The sequence below is a fragment of the Kryptolebias marmoratus genome, linkage group LG18, assembly GCF_001649575.2.
Source record: "Kryptolebias marmoratus isolate JLee-2015 linkage group LG18, ASM164957v2, whole genome shotgun sequence".
In the NCBI taxonomy this organism is placed as follows: domain Eukaryota; kingdom Metazoa; phylum Chordata; class Actinopteri; order Cyprinodontiformes; family Rivulidae; genus Kryptolebias; species Kryptolebias marmoratus.
The window spans coordinates 3,012,401-3,036,984 of NC_051447.1; the positions used below are offsets into that span (position 1 = coordinate 3,012,401).

Here is a 24,584-nt window from a genome sequence, read left to right on the forward strand (position 1 = left end):
CATTACCTCGTATCCAGGATCTTACTGATACGCTAGGTGGTCAATCATGGTTTAGCATCCTTGATCAAGGCAAGGCATACCACCAAGGGTTTATGGCGGAGGGCTCAAGGCATTTAACTGCTTTTGTCACTCCTTGGGGGTTGTATGAGTGGGTTCGAATACCCTTTGGTCTTTCAAATGCACCCGCAGCCTTCCAAAGGAGTATGGAAGAAATGCTGAGCTCCCCCAGGGATGAATGCTGTATTCCCTACTTGGATGACATTTTATGTTACGCACAAACATTTGAGGAACATGTTTACAGCATGCGGAAAGTTCTGAGGGCCCTCCAAAAGCATGGTGTGAAGCTAAGGCCTGAAAAGTGTGAGCTGTTTCGTAAACAAGTTAGGTATGTGGATCGTCTTGTTTCAGCTGAGGGTGTACAAATCGACCCAAAGGACCTAGAGGCTGTACAGGCGCTCAAAGCCAAAACACCCCAAACAGTAGGAGAAGTGAGACAGCTGTTGGGCTTTCTCAGCTATTATCAGAGTTACATCCAGGATTTTTCCTGCATTGCAAGACCACTGTATGGACTCCTCCAGCTCAAATCAGGCATGCCAAAACCAAAGTCTTTGCCGCCTTACAGGAACTCCAAGGGCCCACAACTGTCCTCCAAAAGCCCTGTTAAGTGGACAAGTGAGCATCAGGAGGCATTGGAGCACCTTGTTGGTATGCTCACTAATCCTCCGGTACTAGCTTACCCTGATTTCAGTTCACCATTTGTGCTCCACACAGACGCTTCAGAAGCAGGCCTTGGGGCTGTACTCTATCAACGTCAGAACCATAAAATGAGAGTCATAGGGTATGGCTCCAGGACTCTTTCACCAGCTGAAAAGAATTACCATCTGCACAGTGGGAAGTTAGAGTTTTTGGCACTTAAATGGGCTGTGTGCGGAAAATTCAGAGATTATTTGTTTTACGCACCCCATTTTACCATTTATACGGATAACAACCCTTTGGTATATGTCATGAGCACAGCCAAGCTCAACGCCATGGGACATCGGTGGGTTGGGGAGTTATCAGATTTCCGGTTCGAAATAAAATACAGACCTGGAAAAGCAAACATTGACGCAGACACGCTCTCTCGTATGCCTCTAGACATCGAAAAGTATGCAGAGGAGTGCACTGAGGTGTTGTCTCAAGAAGTGGTGCAAGCAACTTGGATAGGGTCCAGAGCTGCAAAGGAACAGGACGTGACTTGGGTTGCTGTTTTGTCTCTCAACGAAGGCACTAGCCAGGAACCGTCCACCATGCTCCCTGTTATCAGCTCTGAGGAGTTGGCCAAGGCTCAAGCAGAAGATCCAGTGATGCGAGAAATTGTCCAACTGAAAAAGACAAATGTTGTCTTGACAAATGACAGGAAAAAGACTGTTAGCCGAACAGGGCAAAAACTGCTTCATGACTGGAACAAGTTGCATCTTGAAGATGGACTTCTGTACAGGCACACCAGTGAACGAAAACAACTTGTCCTCCCTGCTAGATATAAACCCATAGTCCTGAAACACCTACATGATGACATGGGGCACATTGGCCCTGACCGAGTGCTTTCACTATTGCTAGTGAAAGCACTCGGTCAGGGCCAATGTGCCCCATGTGATGGGAGAGATTTTACTGGCCCTACATGAAGAAGGAGGTTGAGGAGTATGTACGGAGAAGGTGCCCCTGTATAAAGCAAAAATGACCCACAGAGCTTGTACGCGCCCCTATGGGTACAATAACCTCGAACTCACCTTTGGACCTGGTATGTATTGACTATTTACATCTGGAACCCAGCCGTGGCGGATATGAATATATCCTGGTTGTGGTAGATCACTTTACCAGGTTTGCACAAGCATATCCAACGAAAAATAAGTCAGGAAAAACAGCAGCTGACCTTATTTTTGGTGAGTTCATTCAGCGCTTTGGGTATCCCAGCCGGCTACATCATGATCAAGGTCGTGAGTTTGAGAATGAACTTTTTAAAACCCTGAGAGAGAAAGCAGGGGTTGGACACTCACGAACTACTCCTTACCACCCCCAAGGCAATCCTGCAGAAAGATTTAATAGAACCCTTTTGCAGATGCTTAGGACTCTTGGAGACAAGGAGAAAGAACGTTGGAAAGACCACCTCCAACAGACTGTGCATGCCTATAATTGCACCCGCCATGAATCAACAGGGTATTCCCCCTACTTCCTGTTGTATGGGCGCCATCCTCATCTTCCGATAGATCTGCTGTTTGGATTGTTAGGTGAGAAAAAAATAACATCATACAAAAATTATGCAGAAAAGTGGGCAGAAAAAATGACAGAGGCCTACAAGATTGCCAGTGGGAACAGCAGACTCTCAAGTGCAAGAGGAAAGGCGTATTATGACAAAAAACTGAAGGGTGTGGTCCTGCATCCCGGTGACAGAGTTCTGGTTAGGAACTTAGGTGAGCGGGGGGGCCCTGGCAAACTCAGATCATACTGGGAAAAGGACATCTATGTGGTTAAAGACCAAGTTGGAGAAAACCCAGTGTATGCAATCCACAAGGAAACCGGGGACAAAAATAAGACCAGGGTTCTCCATCGCAACCTGTTGCTGCTTGTGAATGATCTGCCTGTTGAAGCGCCACCCGACACAGCTGGGCTCCGACCAAAGAAGCAGGCTAAACAAACCACCTGCTGGCAGAGGCACAGATATGACAACACAAAAGACCAAAGTGAGGTGAGTGATTCAGACTCAGATGAGCACATGGGAGGATATTGGTTAAGGATCCCTACAGGGAGCAGGGCATGCCAACGGGAGGATACTGAGCATAATATCCCTGCCTCTGTCAGAGCAAGTCCAAGACCTGGAAGTCCGATCCACGATACCTATTTACCTGGATCAAATGATATGTCTGCTGAAGAGAGAGTAAGGACTGGGAGACACCCAAATGCAGCGGTTTCTGAAGAACACCATGAGGAAGATGGACAGATGTTATCTGATCTAGACTCACCAGGAGTGGAACTTGAAGAAGAAGGGTGTGTTGTTTCTGAAGGAAATGATGCTGTAGATACAACCGAAAGAGAGCCACAGTGGAAGGTCAGAAGGTCAGCTCGAGCCAGGCGGCCAAAGCAGATGTTTACATACCAAACACTAGGGGAACCGTCACTGCAGCCCCAGCCAACTGTTGCTGCAATCACATTGCCATACATGTCATTATGTGCACCACCCACACACGCCACAATCCCCACAGTTTTTGCATCTTGGCCACCATTTCAATATAACTTTCCAATGGGGATTACACCTTATTTCTGTTAATTGTTGTAATGTAAGATGATGTTGTAGCTAAGAGTTAAAGCTTGAATGCCGGGAGTCATTTCTTTTTGCCAGGGAGCGTGTGACACCCTTAAAAGTTTGCCACATTTTGTTGTAAATATTTCTTTATTTAACACTACTGGGTGAAAGAATAAACTGGACAACTGTAGGTTTTCTAAGGGAAAAAGTAAGACATTAATGTTGATGTAATACTAAATGTTGCCATTGGGGGGCATCACGCCAGTGGACAGGTGAACTCGGGAGCCGTCTCCCCTCAGACTGGCTTGAGAGATAGCAGGAAGCACTACTTGTTGCCGATCTCATCATTTTCCCTGTTCTTTTCAGGTTAGTGGGTTACTTAACCAGCAAATATGTGACATTTACGGTTTCAGTGTAATCATAAGTTGTCCATTAATGTATGGGTTGTCTGGAAAATAGGTGTTTTCGGGGTTTTATTGCCTTTGAACGTGCTGTGCGCAAAATGCTATTGTTTCGATTGTGTATGCTAGCGGAGCTAACCACGTGCACTGTAGATGTGTAGCATTCGAGTTTATCCTGATTTCCTTTATAGAGCAACTGGTAAATAATTCATTTGTACTGTCTGTTCATTCACTAAGTTGGCTTTATGTTAAAGTTGGATTAAATAAGTGCGCTAAAGCCTGCTACAACAGTCACTTTTGTATGGGTTTCCATTGTGTGAATATTATGTTCAAGGCAACATGTTAAACAGCCATTTGGGACCAGTCTGTATGACTAAAAAAATAAATGTTTGTTAAAAGACAAGTACTAAAAACTGAGCTGTAAGCCAATTAAACTAAGTGAGTTATGTACATCTGGTAATCTGTACTTTAAAAATATTGTTCACAGAGCATTTGCACTATGTGAAAAGAAGACTATTTTTGTTTTGGACCTTGGATTGTGATTGGTAAATGTTTATGAATAACTTAAGATTGATTGTTAAATGAAAAGAATGACACAATGATGTTAATAAATCAGACTGGCTTGAGAGATAGCAGGAAGCACACTACTTGTTACCGATCTCATCATTTTCCCTGTTCTTTTCAGAACAACTTTTAATCTGCTGACTGGTCTCAGGCCTGGGACCTGTTACACCTCCAAAACATTTTTTTAAATACTTACAATTAAAAACCTATATGTCATCAAAATTGAAACAGATAATTGACATCCCACCCTTAACTAAAATAGAAGAGGTGTGTGTAAAAAGGAAAAGGTGTCATTTCTAGGTACTATAACTACTTGACCTTGAAGATTGGAATAAGGCGTGTTTAAAATCACAAAAACAAACAATAAACACATGATTCAAACTTCTGCAACATAAATGGCTTATGAGAACCTATATAACACCTGTTAGGCTTCATTATATGCCCAATGATATTCCAGATACTTGCACAAAATGCTTGTTTGAAAAAGGAACTCATTTCCATTGTCTATGGGAATGTCCTAAAATACAGATGTTAACGGGTGTCTATCTGAATGGTTTAAGGTAAAAATCCCTTTAAAGGTTAAACTTTGCGTACTTCGAATCTATCCAGTGGAATTTAAACAAACGGAGTGCTTCAAGCCAGGACATCTATTGCACTATGCTGGAGGAACATGGACTCCCCCTCCCTGGGACTCTGGAAGAAGGAAATTGCAAATTCGCTGGGACTGGAAAAACTAACGCACCTTGCCAAAAGTAAAGTGAGGGACTTTGAGAATCTCTGGAAGTCAGATATGAATATCATAAGGACTGAAGGCAGTGCTTATTAATGGAGGAATTGATGTCTTGACTCTGCAGTTTCTATTTTTCTATTTATTTATTGTCTTTTCATTTACTCTGTCTTGATCTTAAGGAATATTGGTGTATATATTTTTTTTTCTTTCTTTCTTCCTGGATATAAACATGATACATGCAGGTTTGAGTGGTGGATGTGTGAGTGAAAGCAAATGTGTATAAATACTTGTTAGCAATGTTAATAAGAGAAAATCAATAAAAAATATATTTAAAAAAAACAAAAAACATAAATGGTCAATGCAAAGCACCTCATGAATGGTGGATTTAAATGAGCCAGTTAATCAATGTTACAAATGGTGGTTAATGGTGTTACAAATAAAAGGAAGCGTTGAGAGTGGCAACACGTCATTACCACTATTAATTCAGTGAGTGGGACAGAGAGGAACATGGCTGAGGTGAAGAAAAAGTGGTCAGATTTTAGAGTGGAAGCAAAAAAAGTGACTAACTGGCCACCGCCAGAGCATGTCAACCACAGGTGGGGGTAAGGGCGTACCCAAAATGACACCATTTGAAAGAAGGATGGCAGGTGTCATGCCAAAAACTGATTGGGAGCGCAACTGCGAGGGAGCGTGCATGGGTGTGAGAGTGGTATTTAGGGAGCCTCCTCTGTGCTCTGAGAGTTCGGAAAGGGTGTCAGGAACCAGCGCCTGAGGGGGTAGCCACTGTCCCCTCGTGTGTTAATCTGTGGTACTCATCACCCTGATGATCATCAAGGGAGAGGAATGTGATGGGGAGAAAACGTTGAAGTGTTGCGTGAATGAACTTTTATTTAAGATTTAAGTTGGCTCAAAGGCCTTTTTTATTTGAAAGGTCTTTCTGGCTCACCAGCGGAAGCATAAATAATACTGCTGTTTTGAAAGCTTATATTAAAGTCAATCTACGATTAAAGTTTGATTATGGAGTGAAATTAAATATCTGAGAGGAATCACGATGCAGTGTGGCTTCAATTCCCCACTTCACCATCTGTGTAGCCAGCGTCCCCTATCTCCAAAATAAGCATATGCATGGGTCAGAGTTGGATCACACATTTTCCTGTCAAGTTTGTTTTATAGATAACAAACTTTGTGTGGAAAGTGAAGTGCGCAAGTTTCAGACCCTGTTTTGTGCATACCCCAGTTTTATAAATGAGACCCCAGGGGAGTTGAGAAGCAGCAGGAAGAGACCCATTTTAACTATAGGAGGAGTATTCTGATCTGAGTGTCTCCTCGACTATGAACGGTGTGTGCGAAAACGAACATCTCGCAAACACGTGACTGCAAACAGACTTTGTGACTTCTTATGGAGTATGCTGGAGCCTTAGGGAAGGAGAGAAGGACTTGTATTGACTGGCAAGACAGAGGGATCAGGCTGGAAAGGATGTGCAGCAGGTTCTAACAAGCAAAGAGGATGTGATGGGAAGATGGAAGAAGTACTTTGAGGAGCTGATGAACGAAGAGACTGAAAGGGAAAGAAGAGTAGAGGTCATAGAAACTGTGGACCAGGAAGTGGAAAAGGTTAGCAAGGATGAGGTCCAGAAAGCTTTGAAGCGGATGAAGAAGGGGAAGACAGTTGGACCTGATGACATACCAGTGGAGCTATGAAAATGTCTAAGAAAGATGGCAGTGAGGTTTTTGACTCGATTATTCAATGGCATGATAGTAAGAAAATGCCTGAGGAATGGAGAAGTGTGTTGGTGCCAGTCTCTAAGAACAAGGGTGATGTACAGAGTAATTAAATTGATGAGCCACATGATGAAGATCTGGGAGAGAGTTGTGGAAGCTAGACTTAGACAAGAGGTGACTATCTGAGAGCAGCAGTATGGTTTTATGCCAAGAAAGAGCACCACAGATGCCATCTTTGCTTTGAGGATGTTGATGGAGAAGTACTGAGAGGGTTAGAAAGAACTTTATTGGGTTTTTGTGGATTTAGAAAAAGCATACAACAGGGTGCTGAAGGAGGAGCTGTATATGTTGAAAGACTCCCACAGATATCACTCAAAAGACGAGCCATGAAAGTCAGCCGTAGAAAGACAGAGTACATGTGTGTGATTGAGAGGGAGGCAGGTGGAACAGTGAGGCTACAAGGAGCAGAGGTCACAAAGGTGCAGGTCTTTAAGTACTTAGGGTCAACTGTTCAGGAAAACGGAGAGTGTGGTAAAGAGGCCAGGCAGGATGGAGTGGATGGAGAAAAGTTTCAGGAATGATTTGTGACAAAAGGGTGGCAGCAAGGATCAAATGAAAGGTTTACAAGACAGTGGAAACAAGGAAACAAGGAAAAATTCAGGTAACATGGATTTCTAACTGTGGAATTTATGTTTTTAAGAATTTAATGTATTTTGTATCAGGACCACTGAGCAATTAGACAAGTTTTGTGTGCCTGGCTTAATTGCATTCTGCACTATATTTTGTTGTCCACCTGTGCCCACATTGTACCCACCTTGCAAGCTGCCCCCACATTTATGATTTAATATGCAGTAGGACACTTTTGATCTGAAGCTATGCAAATTTGGCCCAGTTTTTCAATAATTTTATTTATAATCAGGGTGGTTTTTAGACTTAGACATGTTTTCTGTCAGAGACCACCCTGCAGGTGTCAAAATACAGCTCTAGCAATCTTGAGACAGATTGCAGACCCCTCCCACAACTCTATGATTATTTTAAGAAAAACGTAGCAAAATTTCTTTCAACATGTTTAAAACTCAAGTGACATGAGTGTGGCCTCTGTTACTCACAGGAGGAAACTGACCACCACTGCAAACACAACACATTCTGGAGACTCCCTTGCGAAGACTGTCGGCCAACAAGTCACAGCCCAGTGAAATACCACATTAGTTCTGTTAGGGTTTTTATTTTATCAGCCTTTGTGCTCATGTGTAAAACTGCCTACGTGAGAGACGAAGGTCACACGCAGGTGCCAAACCATCTGGCTCTCCCAAACAGCTGTGTTTTATGTTATGCTTATGTTTAAACTATGGTCTGAACTGGGTTTGCCCGGCTCAGATCAACCCCTTTTTTCTTCTTCCTTTAATAAAAGAGAAAACCCAAGTAAGGAGTCAGAACTTCCTGGACAGCACGCCATTAGGAGCTGTTGTGGAATTTCTCCTCTTTGCGAAGGCCTTCACAAAAAGACAACAAACCTCTCCGATGTGATTTTTTCTTAGCAGGTTAAATAAATCAAAACCCTGACAGTTCTGTTCTGTTTTAAAAAATACATGTCAAAAACTTTTCCTTTACGCGTGGAGCTGCAAGAGGTTGGGGCAGCTGGCTTCCAGATGCCTGACATGTTGGTCTGAACTGCTGCAACACCCACAAAATACAGAGTGGAAAAAACATCTAAAGTGATAAATCAGAAGAGGAAGTCATGCTGACTGCAACTTGATAGTAAGAAAGTTTCATTTTGTTTGTCCGTCCGAGAGTTTTCAATTCAACAAGAAATCTTGCAACATTTAAAATCTTGTGGCATGAGATCGTCACTTCTGTTAACTGTTCAGAGGTAACCAGTGAGGTGTTGAATATGAATGTGTTTACCCATCATTACTGTAGCGCTGGTGGCCCTCTGCAGCGCCAACAGTCCTGACTCAGGCGGGACCGCCAGGATGTGATAGGCTGAACCAACTAGACCTGAAACAGAACAAGAACAGGAATAATCCAGAACTGCTGAACCAAACTTCTGACGGTTCAGGACCAGTGTCCACAGAGTGAACTGGTCTCATCAGACATGGCTAAATCTGAACACAGTAAAAAAACAAGGTGCATAGTGTTTTCTTTTTCATCTCAACCTTTCTGTATTGACCTGCAGTAACGAGCAAATTTCCCAATTGTGGGATCAAAAAAGTTTATCTTATCTTAAGTTCCTGACATAAATTAGATTCGACTACATCTGAAAACTACATCAGTCTATACTAGACTTTACCATTACTATACTAGTAATGGTAAATGCACTTGTATAGCGCTTTATCTAGTCCAAGGACCCCAAAGCGCTTCACACTACAATCATTCATACGCTGATGGCGGTAAGCTACATTGTAGCCCTCTGACCACCAGTAGACAAGGCGAGTGAATTTTCTTGCCCAAGGACACAACAGCTGAGACGGACAGAGCGGGGTTCAAACCGGCAACCCTCCAGCTACAGGACGAACCCAGTGCCCATGAGCAGATGTCATGTTTTAAAGCACAAAATGCTATATAAACACAATCAGACTGGCCAAATACGAACGCTGGAACAAACTGGTGGGACTTGAAGGATTTTAATGGCTGCACTTCATGGTATTGACCACTACTCGAGCACCGTGTCATTGAAGCCTTTAAGTGTCGAAGGTTAAACAAAGCCTCGCTTAGCCACCACCTGTTCTGTGTTAGCCCACTAAACCGAACTAACAAATGTCTCATCAGAATAGTGTTTTGATTTATTCGGAATATCAGTCTGACAGAACCCTGTTAGCTTCATCGTGATAGTTAGCGCTCTGCTTTGCTAATGCTAACTTAACTCAGCGTTTTATCGGCAGTTAAAAAGCTTCCCGACAGGCTGATATTTACCCAAAGCTGTGCCCAGTTTGGTTGTAACCCATGTTTTCTGCACACAATCGGTCCCCTGTGGAACATCCCAGTACCCCATCTTTAAGCTAAAAAAGGTCAACACTAATCTTCTTCTGCTTCTTCTTCTTTTTCTTCTTCTTCTTCTTCTTCTTCTTTCCTATTATGGCGGATTGCAAGCAACTTTAAGGTGCATACCGCCACCTACTGTACACGAGTGTGTAGCAACATTTCTTTACAACTATTAAATTCTATTTATTAATCTTGTATTTTTAAGAAAAATAAATAATGCTTTCCTTAATCTATAAATATCCATTATGTTTCCTCCATTTCCTAATATTCCTTTAAGACTCCATTCTTGACCTGTTCTTCCAACAATTCTTTTCAAATTCTGTCTTTCAGATTCATATGTTCTACAGTTCATTAATACATGTTCTACATTTTCTTTCTCTCCACATCCTTCACATTTATCATTACTTTTCTTCCCTATTAAATATAAGGTGTCATTTAAATAGGTGTGTCCTACTCTTAATCTGGTCATAATTATTTCTTCCCTTCTATTTCTCTCATTAATATTTCTAATTAATACTGACTTTTGCACTTTATATAATTTTCTCCCTTTCTTATCTTCATTCCACCTTTTTTGCCATTCTTCTATTTCTTTATTTTTAATACATGATTTCCCTTCCCCTTTCCCAAAAGGAATTATAATCGTTATTGTCATTTCTAATGCCCTTTTTGCTAATTTATCTGCTTTTTCATTCCCTTTAACCCCTTCATGAGCTGGTACCCAGCAGAACCAAACATCAATGCCACCTCTATATAATCTAAATAAACTACACATAATTTCTAATACTAAATCTTTCCTATTATTTCCTTCTCCCTGAATACTTTCTAATACAGCTTTAGAATCTGTGCATATCACCACCCTGTCTGGTCGAACCTCCTCTACCCACTGTAAACTTACTATAACTGCCATCATTTCTGCTGTGAATACAGGTTCTTCTGCTTCTTCTGCTTCTTGTTGTTTTATGGCTGTTGGCAGACCAACTCTGAAGGTGCATTACCGCCACCTACTGAACTGGAGTCTGGACGGAGATAATAATTCAACTAAATTCTATCTATTAAGTTTGTATTTTTCAAGAAAAGAATAATTTCATATTTGACCGTACTGACATCACTACTAAAATGTAATTAAATAGATATATTATTAATATTTATTATTTAATTTAATATTAATTTTATTTATTTATTTTTGGAAATGCCTTCTTTCTGATTTATAACCAGAACATTCCATAAAAAAATATGCTGAACCGTTTCAGGGAGCTTACATTTATCACAAAGTCCCGTTGCATGTTTTCCAAATACTTTAAGAGATTTATTAAGACTCGTAGGTCCTATTCTGATACGAGTAATTATTGATTATAGTTTCCTGTTTCTTCCTGCTTTCCTCGTATATCCTACCGTCTCCTGAATGTTATAAAAGTGCCTTCCTGTATCATTCATGTCCCAGATTTCCTGCCATATTTTCTTAATATATCTATTTATTATTATTTTACATTCATCTTTACTTAATGGAATTTCATAATTAATATTTTTTAGATATTAATGCCTGTTTTGCAAGAATGTCTACTTCTTCATTACCATCCACTCCCACATGTGCTGGAACCCAAACAAAATCTACAGATATTTCCCTGAAGTCAAGTTTATAAAGAATATAGTAAATCCTGTAAATAATGTCTTTCCTTTCTGAGTTACTTAATTTAATGCTTAATAAGCCTGTCATACTGACAGATGCAATTACATATTTTTGATCATTATGTTTATCAATCCACTCTAAACCCATGAGTATCACTAATAATTCTACAGTATATACTGATAAGTTATCTGTTGTTCTTTCCTTCATTCCTACATTTTGATATTGGATATAAACTGCTGCTCCAGTACTTCCTGATTCTGGATTTTTTGATCCGTCTGTAAATAATATAATTTTATCCATGTATTACTTATGAAAGAATTGTAGCACAAACAGGTTTCTTGAGATATGTTTCCCTTTATTTTTAATGAATTTATATAAAGATAAATCAACAGAAGAATTAATAAATAACCAATGAGGAACACAAGAATGAATAACTGTTGGACATAAATCTATTACATGTAACCCTACATATTGAGCTTTTATATTACCAATCCAGCCAAAACTATAAATATGGTTTCTGATGTTCCCAACATTCCTGTAATATGCTATTAACTGGATGCAATTGTCCATGTCCTTTAACATTAATCTAATGTATTAACATTTGCTTTAGACTTCTGATTTGTAGAGGCATTTCCCCCATTTGCTAAATGCTCCACAGTAAGGTGTTTGAAGGGAGGATCTGACCGATTGTCAAACCTCAGATCCAGGAGGAGCAGTGTGGCTTTCCTTCCAGTGATGGAACAGTGGACCAGATCTTCACCCTCTTTGAATGTTTTTAAGGGCATTCCTAAGGATTTTGTAAATAGGACATCTGTTTGTAAGTGTTTTAACTGATATGTTATTTCTTAGTTTTTTCTGGTTTTATTTCTGTCAGTTATGACAGCACAATAATAAGACTCCGCTTTAAAATCTGGAGACAACTGCCTTCAGAACAGCAAGAGTCAGGCTAAACAAAGCAGTTAGACTGGCTTAAAGGGCCTATGGATACAAAATTCAAGACCATTTTCAGGACCACAGGGACAGCAGGAGACTGTGGCAGGGAATTAAATCTGTTACAAACTACAAACCACTCCCCTTTTGTGGTGATTTGGCTTTTTCCCTGGGTTTTGTTTATGTTTTATTTTGATTTTAGTTATTTGGTTTTTGTTTTGTTTCTATTGTGTTATTTGGTTGGATTTGCTTTTTGTTTTGTCTCATGTTCATGTTCATTTTCACTCTCCCCCAGTCATTCACTTGTCTGTCAGCCACGCCCATCTACACCTGTCCCGAATCTGTAATCATTCCACCTGTTCCCACTCACCTCGTTATCCTCAGTGTTAAAAACCCGGTCACTCTTCCCATACCTCGCTGGTCCATTGATGTTTGTTGTCCTTGCTCTGTGTTTCTGGTTCTAGTCTTTTGAGTTCGGTTCCGTTTATGTATTTAAATTTAGTTTTTTAGTTTATTTTCTTTACAATGAGTCTGCGCTCTGGGTTCCTCTCCGTCATCACCACTCGTCATGACACCTTTCTTGTGATGCAAACACTGACTTCCTGAACCAACTTAATAACTATTTTGGCTGGTTTGAGGCTCTTAACAACATGCCTGCAGTGAAGACCATTCCGCAACAAGAGGAACAGGTACTTTGTCTTGACCCAGCTGAGGTCTGTCGGACCCTAAGGAGGATCAATCTAAGAAAATCTGCCGGTCCGAACCAGATGCCAGGTCATGTCCTGAAGGAGTGTGCAGAACAACTGATTTATGTCTTTACAGATATATTCAACATTTTCCTTGTGTCAAGCTGCTACAAAGCCTCTGCAATCATCCCAGTTCTTAAAAAACCTACAGTAATAACTTTGAATGACTATCACCCAGTAGAATATACACCTACAATCATGAAGTGCTTTGAAAGGCTGGTCAAAGGTCACAACACCTCCATTCTTCCCCCTTCACTTGATCCATTTCAGTTTGCATATTGCCTGTAGTGACTACTTGTCCATGAAAACCAAAAAACTTAAGACGTAAATGTGATCAAACTAAAAGTGAACGTAACTCAGATACTCACTTGATGCACTGTGGGTTTCTGGTTTACACAGTACAAAAACGTCCAAAAAAGCAGTTCATGGTGGATTTATTTCAAGTTTGCAGGGAAACAACATGGTACAAGGTTCACAGGATCCCTTGCTGCCTCTCCTGCTCTGCTTCCTTCATTTCCTTGACTGTCTGATTGCCTCACCTGTTCACTAGGTTGGTCCAAAAAAATTTTTTTTTTTTTTAAATCTCTTGTTCTCACCCCATTAATGTGTGATGCCTTAGGTAAAAAGTCACCTCAATTATTTTCTTCAAAATCTAAACATATTTAGAGGTAGCACACTTAGCTTAGATATTTACCGAAATGGTATATTTTGATAAACGCATGTGGACTTTTGGTGCAGTTATAATTCCATAAATCCTTTGATAAAATTACTTCACAACTCTGTTAAATGTTATATGTGAGAATAACCCACAATACCAAGAAAGTTTTCATCACAGTATTTTAGGGATATTATAAGAACATCAGCAGAACGTTTGCTGGTTTTTGTCTCTCTGAACTTGCTACCATGTCGTCTGTATCTGCCACCAGAAAGAAAAAGCAATTGTATCTGATTGGCTCTTGTGACCAGGAAATAAGAGGCAACAAGCTTCCATCAAATGGACAGGTTTTGAAAGTATTTTTCTTCCATCATGGAGAAATTAAGAAAACAGTACGAGACGCATGCACCGCAGCAATTGGAACAACTCTTCCATTCTGGGAAAGAGCATGTATTCCAGTCAGGGCAAAGCATCATCTCATAACAAAGGTAGAGAAACTGTCTAGAAAATGGAAAACACTCAAGAAGACAAAGAATAGAAAAATCAAGAAACAAGAACTAGATGAAACAGACTTCACAGAGAATTTAGATGACCTTTTCGACATGGCACATCAGGATGCTCTGAAAATCATACAGATATAAGAGGACCGCCAGTTTCTAATTGCTCAAAGGGAAAAAGGTAGAAAGGGATGTATAGCTGGTGTTGGTATGCGACAAACTATTAGATGAGAAAAGAGAGTAGCAGCTGCAGAAAATTATAAAAGAAAAATGAAAGAACCAGGTCCATCAGATGCTAACTTTAGCAACTTGAGTGATGATTCTGACAGGTCAGGGCTGTCTGATTCAGAAGAAGAATTTGTAGCTTTCTCTAACAGTGAAAGTACCAAAAACATAATGACTCCAGGACTGGCTGCTGCATTTGATCATACTAAGGTGTCTGACAGAAATGCAGTCTTTCTATTTGCTGAAACAACGGCAAGTTTGGGTCATGATGGCTCAGAATATAATATCAGTCATTCTACTGTCCGTTGTAAGCGTATGAAGATGAGATCATATTTCTCAAAGGAGATTCAGGAGACATTTTCTCCTGATACACCATTAGTAGTGCATTGGGATGAAAAGTTGTTGGAAGACCTCACAGGAAAGAAACATGTTGACTGTCTACCAATTCTTGTTTCTGGAGTAGGGATAAGTCAACTCATTAGTGTGGCAAAGTTGACAATGGGACAGGAGAAAAAACAGCTGAAGCTGTTGCAAGTGCCCTGCAAGAATGGGATGTTGTAGATCAGGTAAAAGCTATGTGCTTTGACATAACAGCTTCCAACACTGGCCAATATTCAGGTGCTTGTGTTCCACTGCAAAACAAGCTGAATAAAGAGCTGCTTTAACTGCCATGCAGGCACCATATTATGGAGCTGATTCTACAGAGTGCTTTTGAAACAGTCATGGGGAAAAGTAGTGGTCCAGATGTGTGTCATTTCAAATGATTTCAAGATGCATGGCCAAGTATTGACCAAAGTGCCTATGAAAATGGTCTGTCTGATGATTATTTGAAAACCCATATAGCTTCTAAGCAAAATGATATCACAAGCTTCATGAAAGAACAGGTTTCTCTTACCCAGCCTTGTGACCACTATCGTGAACTGCTGGAGCTAGTCCAGATTTTCCTGGGTTATGTTCCCCCCCAAAGGTGTGAACTTTAAATGTCCAGGAGCTTTCCACCATGCAAGGTGGATGTCGAAGGTCATATATAGTTTTAAGATTTGGCTTTTCCTAAGCCAATTCAGGTTAACAAAGAGAGAGGAAAAGGCCCTGATGGAAATGTGCCTGTTCTCATTCATTTTATATGTCAAAGCATGGATGACATGCCCAGTATCAATATCAGCACCACAAAATGATCTCTCACTCATGAAAGATCTCATCCAATATCAGGACACCAACCCTGCCATCTCAAAAGCAGTAGCTGACAAGTTCAGAAGACATGTTGTATCTGTCAGAAGAAGAACTTGTGGCCTTGGCATTTTTTGACAACACTGTTTCATTGTCAACCAAATGCAAGATGGTACTGGCACTTCAAAAGGAACGTTGAACTTTGATGATGCCTCACTTGAGAATTTGGATTTGGATGCATTTGTTTCAAAGAAGACACAACTTTTTCACAAAATTGGGAATATCAAATGAATATCTGTCTTTGGATCCTGAAGAATGGGAAAGTGATGACAATTTTTCAAGAGTTCAATCAATAGTATTCGCTCTGAAAGTCGTCAGTGACAATGCAGAACGTGGCGTTGCCCTTGTGCATGACTTCAACAGGCTCCTGACAAAGAATGAAGATCAGTTTCAGTTTCTTCTCCAAGGGGTTTCTGAACACAGACGTAAATTCCCAGATTCTCCAAAAAGCACATCACTTGCACATTAAAAGGAACAATGAACAAAACCATAAGTCTGTAAATGGTATAATTGTATATTATATACAATAATGAAGTTGTATTTAAGCTTAATTAAGAATTCATTATATATTTCAGTCATTTAGTGTAGTACTTTGTCCTATGTACAGTTGTACACCTGTACACAGTGTACTAATTATAATCTACATTTTTCTGATATTCTGAACACATATACTGTATAATTAATTAATTATATAAACACTAACTACATTTCATATTATATGGTAAATAAGACATAATAAAATAATGTTTTTGTAGAAAAATGAAATGCAATGTTTTAAATACTCCTAGGCTATTACCTAGCATTAGCCTAATCTACGATTTTAATAAATAATTTGCCACTGCTGTGCCACCACTAAAAATACAAATATTTGAAAGATATTTTGAAAGCAATGTTTTCTCATGAGGCATCACACATTAAGAGGGTAAGAGAAAAGAAAATTGAAAAAAAAAATTTCATGTAATTTTTGGACCACCCTACTGTTCACCCCATCTCTCCTGCTCACTGGGTAACTAATTGACTGAGTGACTGACTGGTAAAAAACCATATGACCACCCACATGCATACAGAGCTTCCTAAAACCTACATATTTGTCAGAACGGGGGGAGACGGAGGCGAACCCAGAACGCAGACTCATCTCAAAAGGAAACAAATTTATTAAAGTAAAATATAACAAAACAAAAGGCTGGCGTGGTAGCAAAGAAAGACAAATACAAAATACAAAATGGCAAAGCAGGGCAAAGCATGGAAACCAACAAGCATGGCAAAAACGAAAGGAATGACCCAGTGAAGAATGGAGAACAGAGACCGGCTTTTAAAGACAGAGGGAGAGATGGAAATTGGTTGCAGCTGTGGACATGACAAGGCGTAGGTGAGATGGGTGTGGCAGGCGTGACCGGAAAATTACTGGGGAGGTGAATAGTGACAAGAAACCCAAAAGACAACTAAACCAACACAAGAAATACCAGATAAATAACAAAAACCCCAAAACACCAACATTCATGACAGTATTTATATGTGAAACACCCATGTCCTGAACAAAAGCAAATTAATTAATTAAACAATTACTAACCTATAAATTTATTCTAAACAACTAAAATTAAACAAAAATACTAAATATGAATCAACCAGAAAATAAGCAAATAAATAATCTAAATTCTAAGACTTAACAAAAAATAGAGAAATAGCTCATACATCACCCAAACCGCTCCACTGAGGACGCCATATCCACAGCACTCCACCTGACCTTGAAACATCTGAAAAATAAGAACACATCGATCCGGAAGCTGTTCGTGGATTTTAGCTCAGCAGTCAATAATATAATCCCACAGCATTTCATCAACAAACTGGGCCAACTTGGATTGTCCACTCCACTGTGAAACTGGATACTGGACTTTTTAACAGACAGACCTCAATTTCTGTGGGGAGGAAATAACAGGTCAGACACAATTATGCTGAGCACAGGCTCTCCTCAGTGATGTGCTCTCAGCCCCCTACTTTACACCTTGATGACCAACAATTTTTGTGCCAAGTACAATACAAATTACAACATTAAGTATGCGAATGACACAACAGTGGTGGCTCTCATCCAGGATTATGAGAAGTACTGCAGAGAGGAGGTGAAACTCTGTAGAATGGTGCAGCAACAACAACCTGCTTGTGGGAAAAACCAAAGAACTGGTGATCGACTTCAGGAGGAAACAGCATGTGCACACACCCCGCTCTACATCCAGAACACTGCTGTGGAGATCGTCCCACACATCAAGCTCCTGGGGGTTCACTTAGACAACACTCTCACCTGGTCGCTGCACACCAACTCCACTGACAAAAAGGCCCATCAGCGCCTGCACTTACTGCGTAGGCTAAAGAGAGCACACCTCAGTCCATCAATCCTTACTACCTTCTACAGAGGTACCATTGAGATTGTGCTTACCAGCAGCATCTCTTTGTGGCATGAGAGCAACAGAGCCACAGAAAGGACGGCACTAGGGGAAGTGGTGAGGTCAGCAATGTTACCTGTTGAGGGCAATAAGAATTACCAGGACCCTAATCCCCCCTGTTATGGACTGTTCTCTCTTCCACCCTCAGGCAGAAGATACAACAGCCTGTCATGTAGAACAATAAGGTTCCAAGACAGCTTTTACTCAACTGCCAACAGACTTTTGAATTGCTCCAAATAATCCAAGACTATAATATTATTTTATCTACCCGTTATCGAATTGTTTTGCACATATTATTCCTGATACATTTCTTGTACAATTTGCATAAGTTTTGCACTCATATTTTTATAGCCTCCCTTTTTTTGGATCTGGTTGTTGTTATTGTTTTTTTATTCTATATTATTCTTTATTCTTTTATTAGTTTATCCAGCTGTTTTCTGCTTGTGACCTTATGCATTGTAATTTCATTATGCAATGCATCTTTGATGTTATGTTGAATGACAAAGATTATTCATCCATTCATCCACTTATCGTGGAAAAAGATATTTTTAATCTCAATAAGCTCTACCTGGTTAAATAAAAGTAGAAACTATTACTTCAAAATCAACATAAAAAAAACCACACTAGAGTTTGCAAATACAGACAGACCTTTGTTTTTTGGACACATCTTGTGGTCTAATGAAACAGAAATTGAACCGTTTCATTTAATGACCATCGTTACATTCGGATGAAAAAGTGGGAGGCTTGCTCCATCACAACTGTGAAGTATGGGAATGTCAGAATCATGTTGTGGGGATGTTTTGCTGTAAAATGGACTGGTACACGTCACAAAATAGATGGAATTATGAGGAAAGAACATTATGTGGAAATATTGAAGCAACATCTCAAGACATTAGTTAGGAAGTTAAAGCTTGGACACAAATGGGTCTTCCAAATGAACAATGACCATAAGCATACTGCCAAATTAGATACAAAGTGGCTTGAAGACAACAAAGTAAATGATTTGGAGTGGCCATTACAAAGAACTGATCTCAATTCCTTAGAAAATTTGGGAGAAGAGCTGAAAAGATGTGTACAAGAAAGATAGTCTACAAACTTGAGGAATAAGAGAAAATTTCATCAAACTGTAGCGAGAAGCTGGTGGAAGGATACCCTAATTGTTTGACACAAGTCATGCAGTTTTAAGACAATGCTTCAACATACTAAGAAAATGGATGGAAATGTGAATTTGAAAGAAGTAATAAAAAGTTCTCTCTCATTATTTGAACATTTAGCAAATAGAAATAATGTTAGGAATCCTTACTGATCTAAAACTGAAAATGATTAATACCAGACATTGACAAAAATATAGTTCTTTCTACACAAAAGAACCACAAGTCAAACAGGAAACAAGACTGTTTTGTGGTTTTGTCAGTTTTTATGAGACTTTTTTTGTCTTCAGGACTAAAGTGTGACAAAAATTAAAAATATCTAAAACATAAAATACTTACTTTTAATTAACTGTTAATCATCAGACTTTACTTGAATCTGTGCTATTTTTCTTGTTGCTCATGAGAATTTATAAAGCATAAATAGGAAAATATAAGTGTGATCAATTTTACAAGCTTAAAGCTGCAGCAGCTCACCTGAACTCTACATGAGACCTTCAAATCTGGAGTCAAGCTTACAAAAAGTTTCTATTACAGTCAATACTTTTTTTAACAAAAAATTTTATATTGATAAAATTTGGTGCTAATTTGAGAAACAATTTGTAGCTCCAGATAATCTTGGGGGGGGCACACCAAAACCAAATGGCTTAACAGAATTTTAGGTTTTTTATGCTGTTGTCATATTTGCTGTAAGCTATTCAAAAACACTGCAAAATGGGAGTAAAAGAATTATGATCTGATAAACTGTGCAAAAACAATGCCGTTACATGTCTGAAGTTCTACTAATCCCAAATATTTAGAGAAACTTAAAAATCTACACCAAACATAAGCTCAAATCTCAGGAGAATAAACACACACATACCCTTGGTGGTGTCCCTGATTTGGCTCAGAAAAGTTCTTTTGTAGCAGAAAATTTGTCTTTCATAAACAGATCAGAATTTAGAACTTTTTTGTGTTTATTAGTTTCTTTACATTTGCAGGACAGTGAACATGTTGAAGACATTCTGTGATGTTCAGCAGTCTGACTACCTCATCACAAACATGTCAGGAGTTTCGCAGATAAAGTCATTTCTTCTTCCACAGGTGGCTGTAGGTGTCAACCTTGAACTCATCTTGATAGTGCTCTGCTTCTTCAGGTTTAGCCTTCTTTACCTCCCTCTTCTTCTGTCGAGCTCGACGCTCCTCTTCAGACAAAGTGGACAGACTTACTGGCATCTTAAAGTAAAATAAAAAATATAGAAGTACAAATCAGCTTAACAACACCAACTCAGATCACCACTCATTTTTCTGTTACTTAACCTCATTATCAACCGCCACTAAAAGGCAGAGGCAGACAATGTTTTTGCCCGAATCTGTGTTTAGGTGTTTGTTTGTTAGCAAAAAGTCTGAACCACTAAACAAATTTTAATTAAACTCTCAGAAAGTAATCACTGAATGTACATCTACAACTGATTAACCTTTGGAGCCAACCCATTTTAAGATGGCCGCCACAGCTAATCAACATTGGCCAACACAGAAATGCTATAAATTTGTCCATTTTACAGATAATTAGCCAAGATCTGGTGTGGTAGTAACTGAGAATCATCCTCAACACATACTCTAAGCATGACATCTCACAACTTCACGTTATTTCCAGTGTTTAACCAAACCAACTACCACTGCATTTCTCAAAACAAGATTAGTCTAAAACTCTGGGATGAAAGACGGCGGGCGATATGCATTCTTTTAATGAATACTGTCTTTGTAGAACACATAACATCAATGTTCGGTTCTGACCAGAAGGATGCATCTGGGTTCTCTGTATTTGACGTTAACTGTAGAACCGTCCGGACGGACCAGCATCACGGGGTACATCCTCTCATACTTCTGCCGACCACAGCGGGCCACTGAGGTTCTGTTGGAGTTCCGCAGAGCTGCGTGGGAGTGCAAAAGAGAAGCAAAGAACTCTGACCCGGAACCGCCTGTACGGAACAACAAGGAACAAACAACCCTGCAAACGAACACACAGTGTCACAAAACCAATACCAGCACAAAAAATAAACATTAGTATGTGAACAGACGGATAAACTCAACATGTGACTGTCAGACACATGGTGATGTTCTGTCTTCTGGGTGTAAGCATAACTTTGTCTTACCGCGACAAAACAACGGGAGGAAAATTAAACTTCTTTAATAAAATGTTCGCCATTCCTGATAACTCGGTTCAGCGAAACGTCACCATTAATCGTTCAAGGGCATCAGATTGTAGCCTAACTGTTTTTGCTACTCCGGTCAGCTGGCTATAAACACACTTCCGCCTTCTTCTTCCTGAGGAGTTTATTGGCGGTTGGCAAAAAACAGAAGGTGCGCATTACCGCCACCAACTGGTATGGAGTGTCGTTCATCATTCAATTCATTCAATTCAATACTTTATTAATCTCAAAGGGAAATTAAATGTTGTTGTAGCTCATAATCCTGGTTTTGTGTAAAGAGTTGATGGCTGTGGGCAGGAAGGGTCTCTTGTAGCGGTCTGTCCCGATTTGTCCTCGGTCCTGGTGTCCTCAAAGAGCCCCACCAGGTGAGCCTCACTGGCCTCCTGCAGAGCCATAACAGCTGGGCTCTGGAAGCATAGGTCGGTCTTGAAGTCCTGGGCGATCTTCTGGACCAGGTGCTAGAAGGGCAGCTTCTGGATGAGCAGCTCGGTGGACTTCTGGTAGTGGTGGATCTCCCTGAGAGCCACGGTCCCGGGCCTGTAGAGATGAGGCTTCTTCACTCCGCCGGTGGTCGGGGCGCTCCTGCGGGAAGCTTTGGTGGCAAGCTGCTTCCTGGGAGCTTTACCTCCGGTGGATATATGGGCGGTTTTGGCCATGACTGGAGTTTAGGGTTCTTCACATTTAACACTAGTTGTCATGATTACACATCATAACAAAATGTCCAAAAGTAAAAAGGCTTTAGTAAAAATCTTTCCAGCTCCACAGCATCCGATACCAGAGGAAGTAATCATCCAAAAAAAAAGTGATTTACATCCAGAAAAAAAAGAGGAATAACGTTTTCAAAAGCAATATCTCAGAATGAATGGAACAGAACTGCTCCAACATGCAGCCACCTTGAGCGGCGCAATTTTAGAATCATGGTTTATTTTCTAAAAATGGTGTGTATGAATATACTATCTAGTCAAATTCTATTAAACAATTTTGTTTAAAAATAAATAAATTTGAATATATTTGCTCGATCCCATCCCAACCAGGCTGTTCAAAGTGGTATTTCCCCTAATTATTGTCCCCATTTTGATTACATTTTAGTGTTTCCGTTAGGTAATGTTATTAGACAGCATGACATAAATTTCAACAACTCAATATTAATGGTGATTTAACTAATGATCCAAGTAGAATTGTGTATTTCTGTTTCGGTTTTTAAAGCAATATTTATACAGTATAAACCAAATACTGACAGCAATCAGAAACTTTATTTTTTGAGTAATGTTACTTAAATGGTTGTAGATGACAAGGAGATATGTGATGGTACAATAACCCTACAGATGGTTACCTATGCCATTGAGCATCTCAAATTTAACAAATCTCCAGGAGTTGATGGCCTATTTGCAGAAATCTATCAGACATTTATAGAAGACTTGGCTTCCTTAATACTTGAGGTAATTCTAGAAAGTATAGAACAAGGAACTCAAAAACCCAAAGTGCTTGTCAAAAATCTAAATGCAGTTCAATACTGTTATAGTAGTTTTAAATTTGCACTTTCTGACTAACTCCCCCCTCTAATATAGCCTTTCACCCACTTCTGTTTTTTCTGTTTGTTTTTTTTTTTTTTTGGGGGGGGGGGCAAGATGGTTTTTCTTTTTTCAAATTTCATTCTTGTTTTTCCTTGGAAAAATAGCATTTTTTTGGACAACTATACCTTTTTGTCTTGGATGCTGTGCAGCTTGATTGATTTTTCCCAATACTTTTTATATTGTGCTCTTTTGTTATGATGGTAACCATAGCAACAGGGTGGTTTACAACAGGGAGCAGCTGATTAACATTGCAGAAGCAGAAATAATACGATAACGAAGCCAGAAATCCCAGAGGAATTGAAAAGGAGGCATTGTGGATGCAGAGCAGGAGCAAAGGGAGTGTTGTTTTGGTGACTGTTTACATTCCACCCTCAGCTGTTGCCGACAATGCATGTGATGTCATCAGTTTGGTTGTTGCTAAGATACATGTCAGGATCTGGGTATTTGTGTTTTAGTTTTATTGCTTTTTGTTTTTGTATTGAGTTATTGTTCAGTTAGTTTGTGTTCTGGTTTATTTGTCATACTCACTTCCCCTCAGTCTGCACTTTGTTTGTCTGCCACGCCCATCTCCACTTGTCAGCAATCCTCGTCACTCATCTGTATCCACTTACCTCGTTATCCTCAGTATGTTAAAACCTGTTCACTCTCCCCACCACTCTGCTGATTCATTGTTGTGTTGGTTGCTTGCTGTGCCTTCGTCCTGCTTGTTCTCTGTCCTGTTCATGCTCCTGGTTCCGTTTTTGCCCCTGCCTGTGTTCGAAGATTTAGTTTATGGTTTTTTGCTGCCTTGACAGCTTTTGCTTTCGTTTAAATAAATTGTTTTTTCCCTTTAGTTTCAAGTTTGAGTCTGGATTTGCCTACGTCATCATCACTGATCTCGACAATACAGACACAACACCCCAATTCTTTTAGAGCAATATCTGGTGATTTTAATCATGCCTCACTCTCTGCCACACTGCCAACGTTTCAACAGTTTGTCAGCTGCTCTACCAGAGAAAACAAGACATTGGATTTGTTTTACACAAATGTCAATGATTCATATATTTCCAAAGCAAGACCTCCTCTGGGTAAATCAGATCACAACCTTGTTTTTCTCTGCTCACAATATAAACCCCTTGTCCAGAGACTACCTGTTACAAAAGGGACTGTGAGAAAATGGTCACAGGAAGCTGAAGAAGCCCTACAGGGTTGTTGTGATGCTACTGATTGGATTTCACTTTGCAAGTCACATGGAGAGGACATCAATGCCATGACTGAGTGTGTGACCGACTATATAAACTTCTGTGTGGACAACACCATCCCCACCAGAACAGTGAGATGCTTCCCTAATAACAAACCCTGTATCACCAGTGAGCTAAAGGAACTGTTAAACAAGAAAAAATAGCCTTTAGGGAGCGAGATAGGGAGTTATTGAGGAGTATATAGAAGTAGCTCAAAGTCAAGATCAGAGACAGCAAGGAGGTGTACAGGAAGAAGCTGGGGAGTAAACTGCAAAGGAATAATATCAGAGACGTGTGGTCAGGGATGAAGAAGATCACAGGCTTCAAGCAGAAGGAAGATCGGATAGCTGGAAGTCTGGACAGAGCAAATGAGCTGAACACATTCTTCAACAGGTTCAATTCAGGAACAAGCTCACCATCCTCCCCTCC

The 24,584-nt window shown here is 39.9% G+C and overlaps 2 protein-coding genes and 1 pseudogene across 2 annotated transcripts in view; all 3 read right to left on the bottom strand.

Annotated features, from left to right (window-relative positions):
- The window catches only part of ndufa11 (NADH:ubiquinone oxidoreductase subunit A11), a 21,027-nt gene extending 11,258 nt beyond the window's left edge, over window positions 1–9,769 (bottom strand). Inside the window, exons 1-2 of the mRNA XM_037981323.1 lie at window positions 9,608–9,769; window positions 8,600–8,692 (exon numbers count right to left, since the gene is read on the bottom strand). Of these exons, the coding sequence (XP_037837251.1) occupies window positions 8,600–8,692; window positions 9,608–9,686 (172 nt within the window). The 5' untranslated portion in view covers window positions 9,687–9,769. The remainder of the gene's footprint in view (window positions 1–8,599; window positions 8,693–9,607) is intronic.
- A 10,332-nt stretch (window positions 9,770–20,101) lies between these two features.
- On the bottom strand, window positions 20,102–21,481 carry mrpl55 (mitochondrial ribosomal protein L55). Its single transcript, XM_017441859.3, has 3 exons — window positions 21,305–21,481; window positions 20,946–21,159; window positions 20,102–20,384 (listed from the first exon to the last, which is right to left on the bottom strand). Exons 1-3 carry the CDS (start codon window positions 21,355–21,357, stop codon window positions 20,235–20,237), a joined length of 417 nt encoding a protein of 138 aa, XP_017297348.1. The 5' UTR covers window positions 21,358–21,481; the 3' UTR covers window positions 20,102–20,234.
- Window positions 21,482–21,615: 134 nt separating this feature from the next.
- On the bottom strand, window positions 21,616–22,979 carry LOC119617948 (annotated as a pseudogene).
- Between the last annotated feature and the right edge of the window lie 1,605 nt (window positions 22,980–24,584).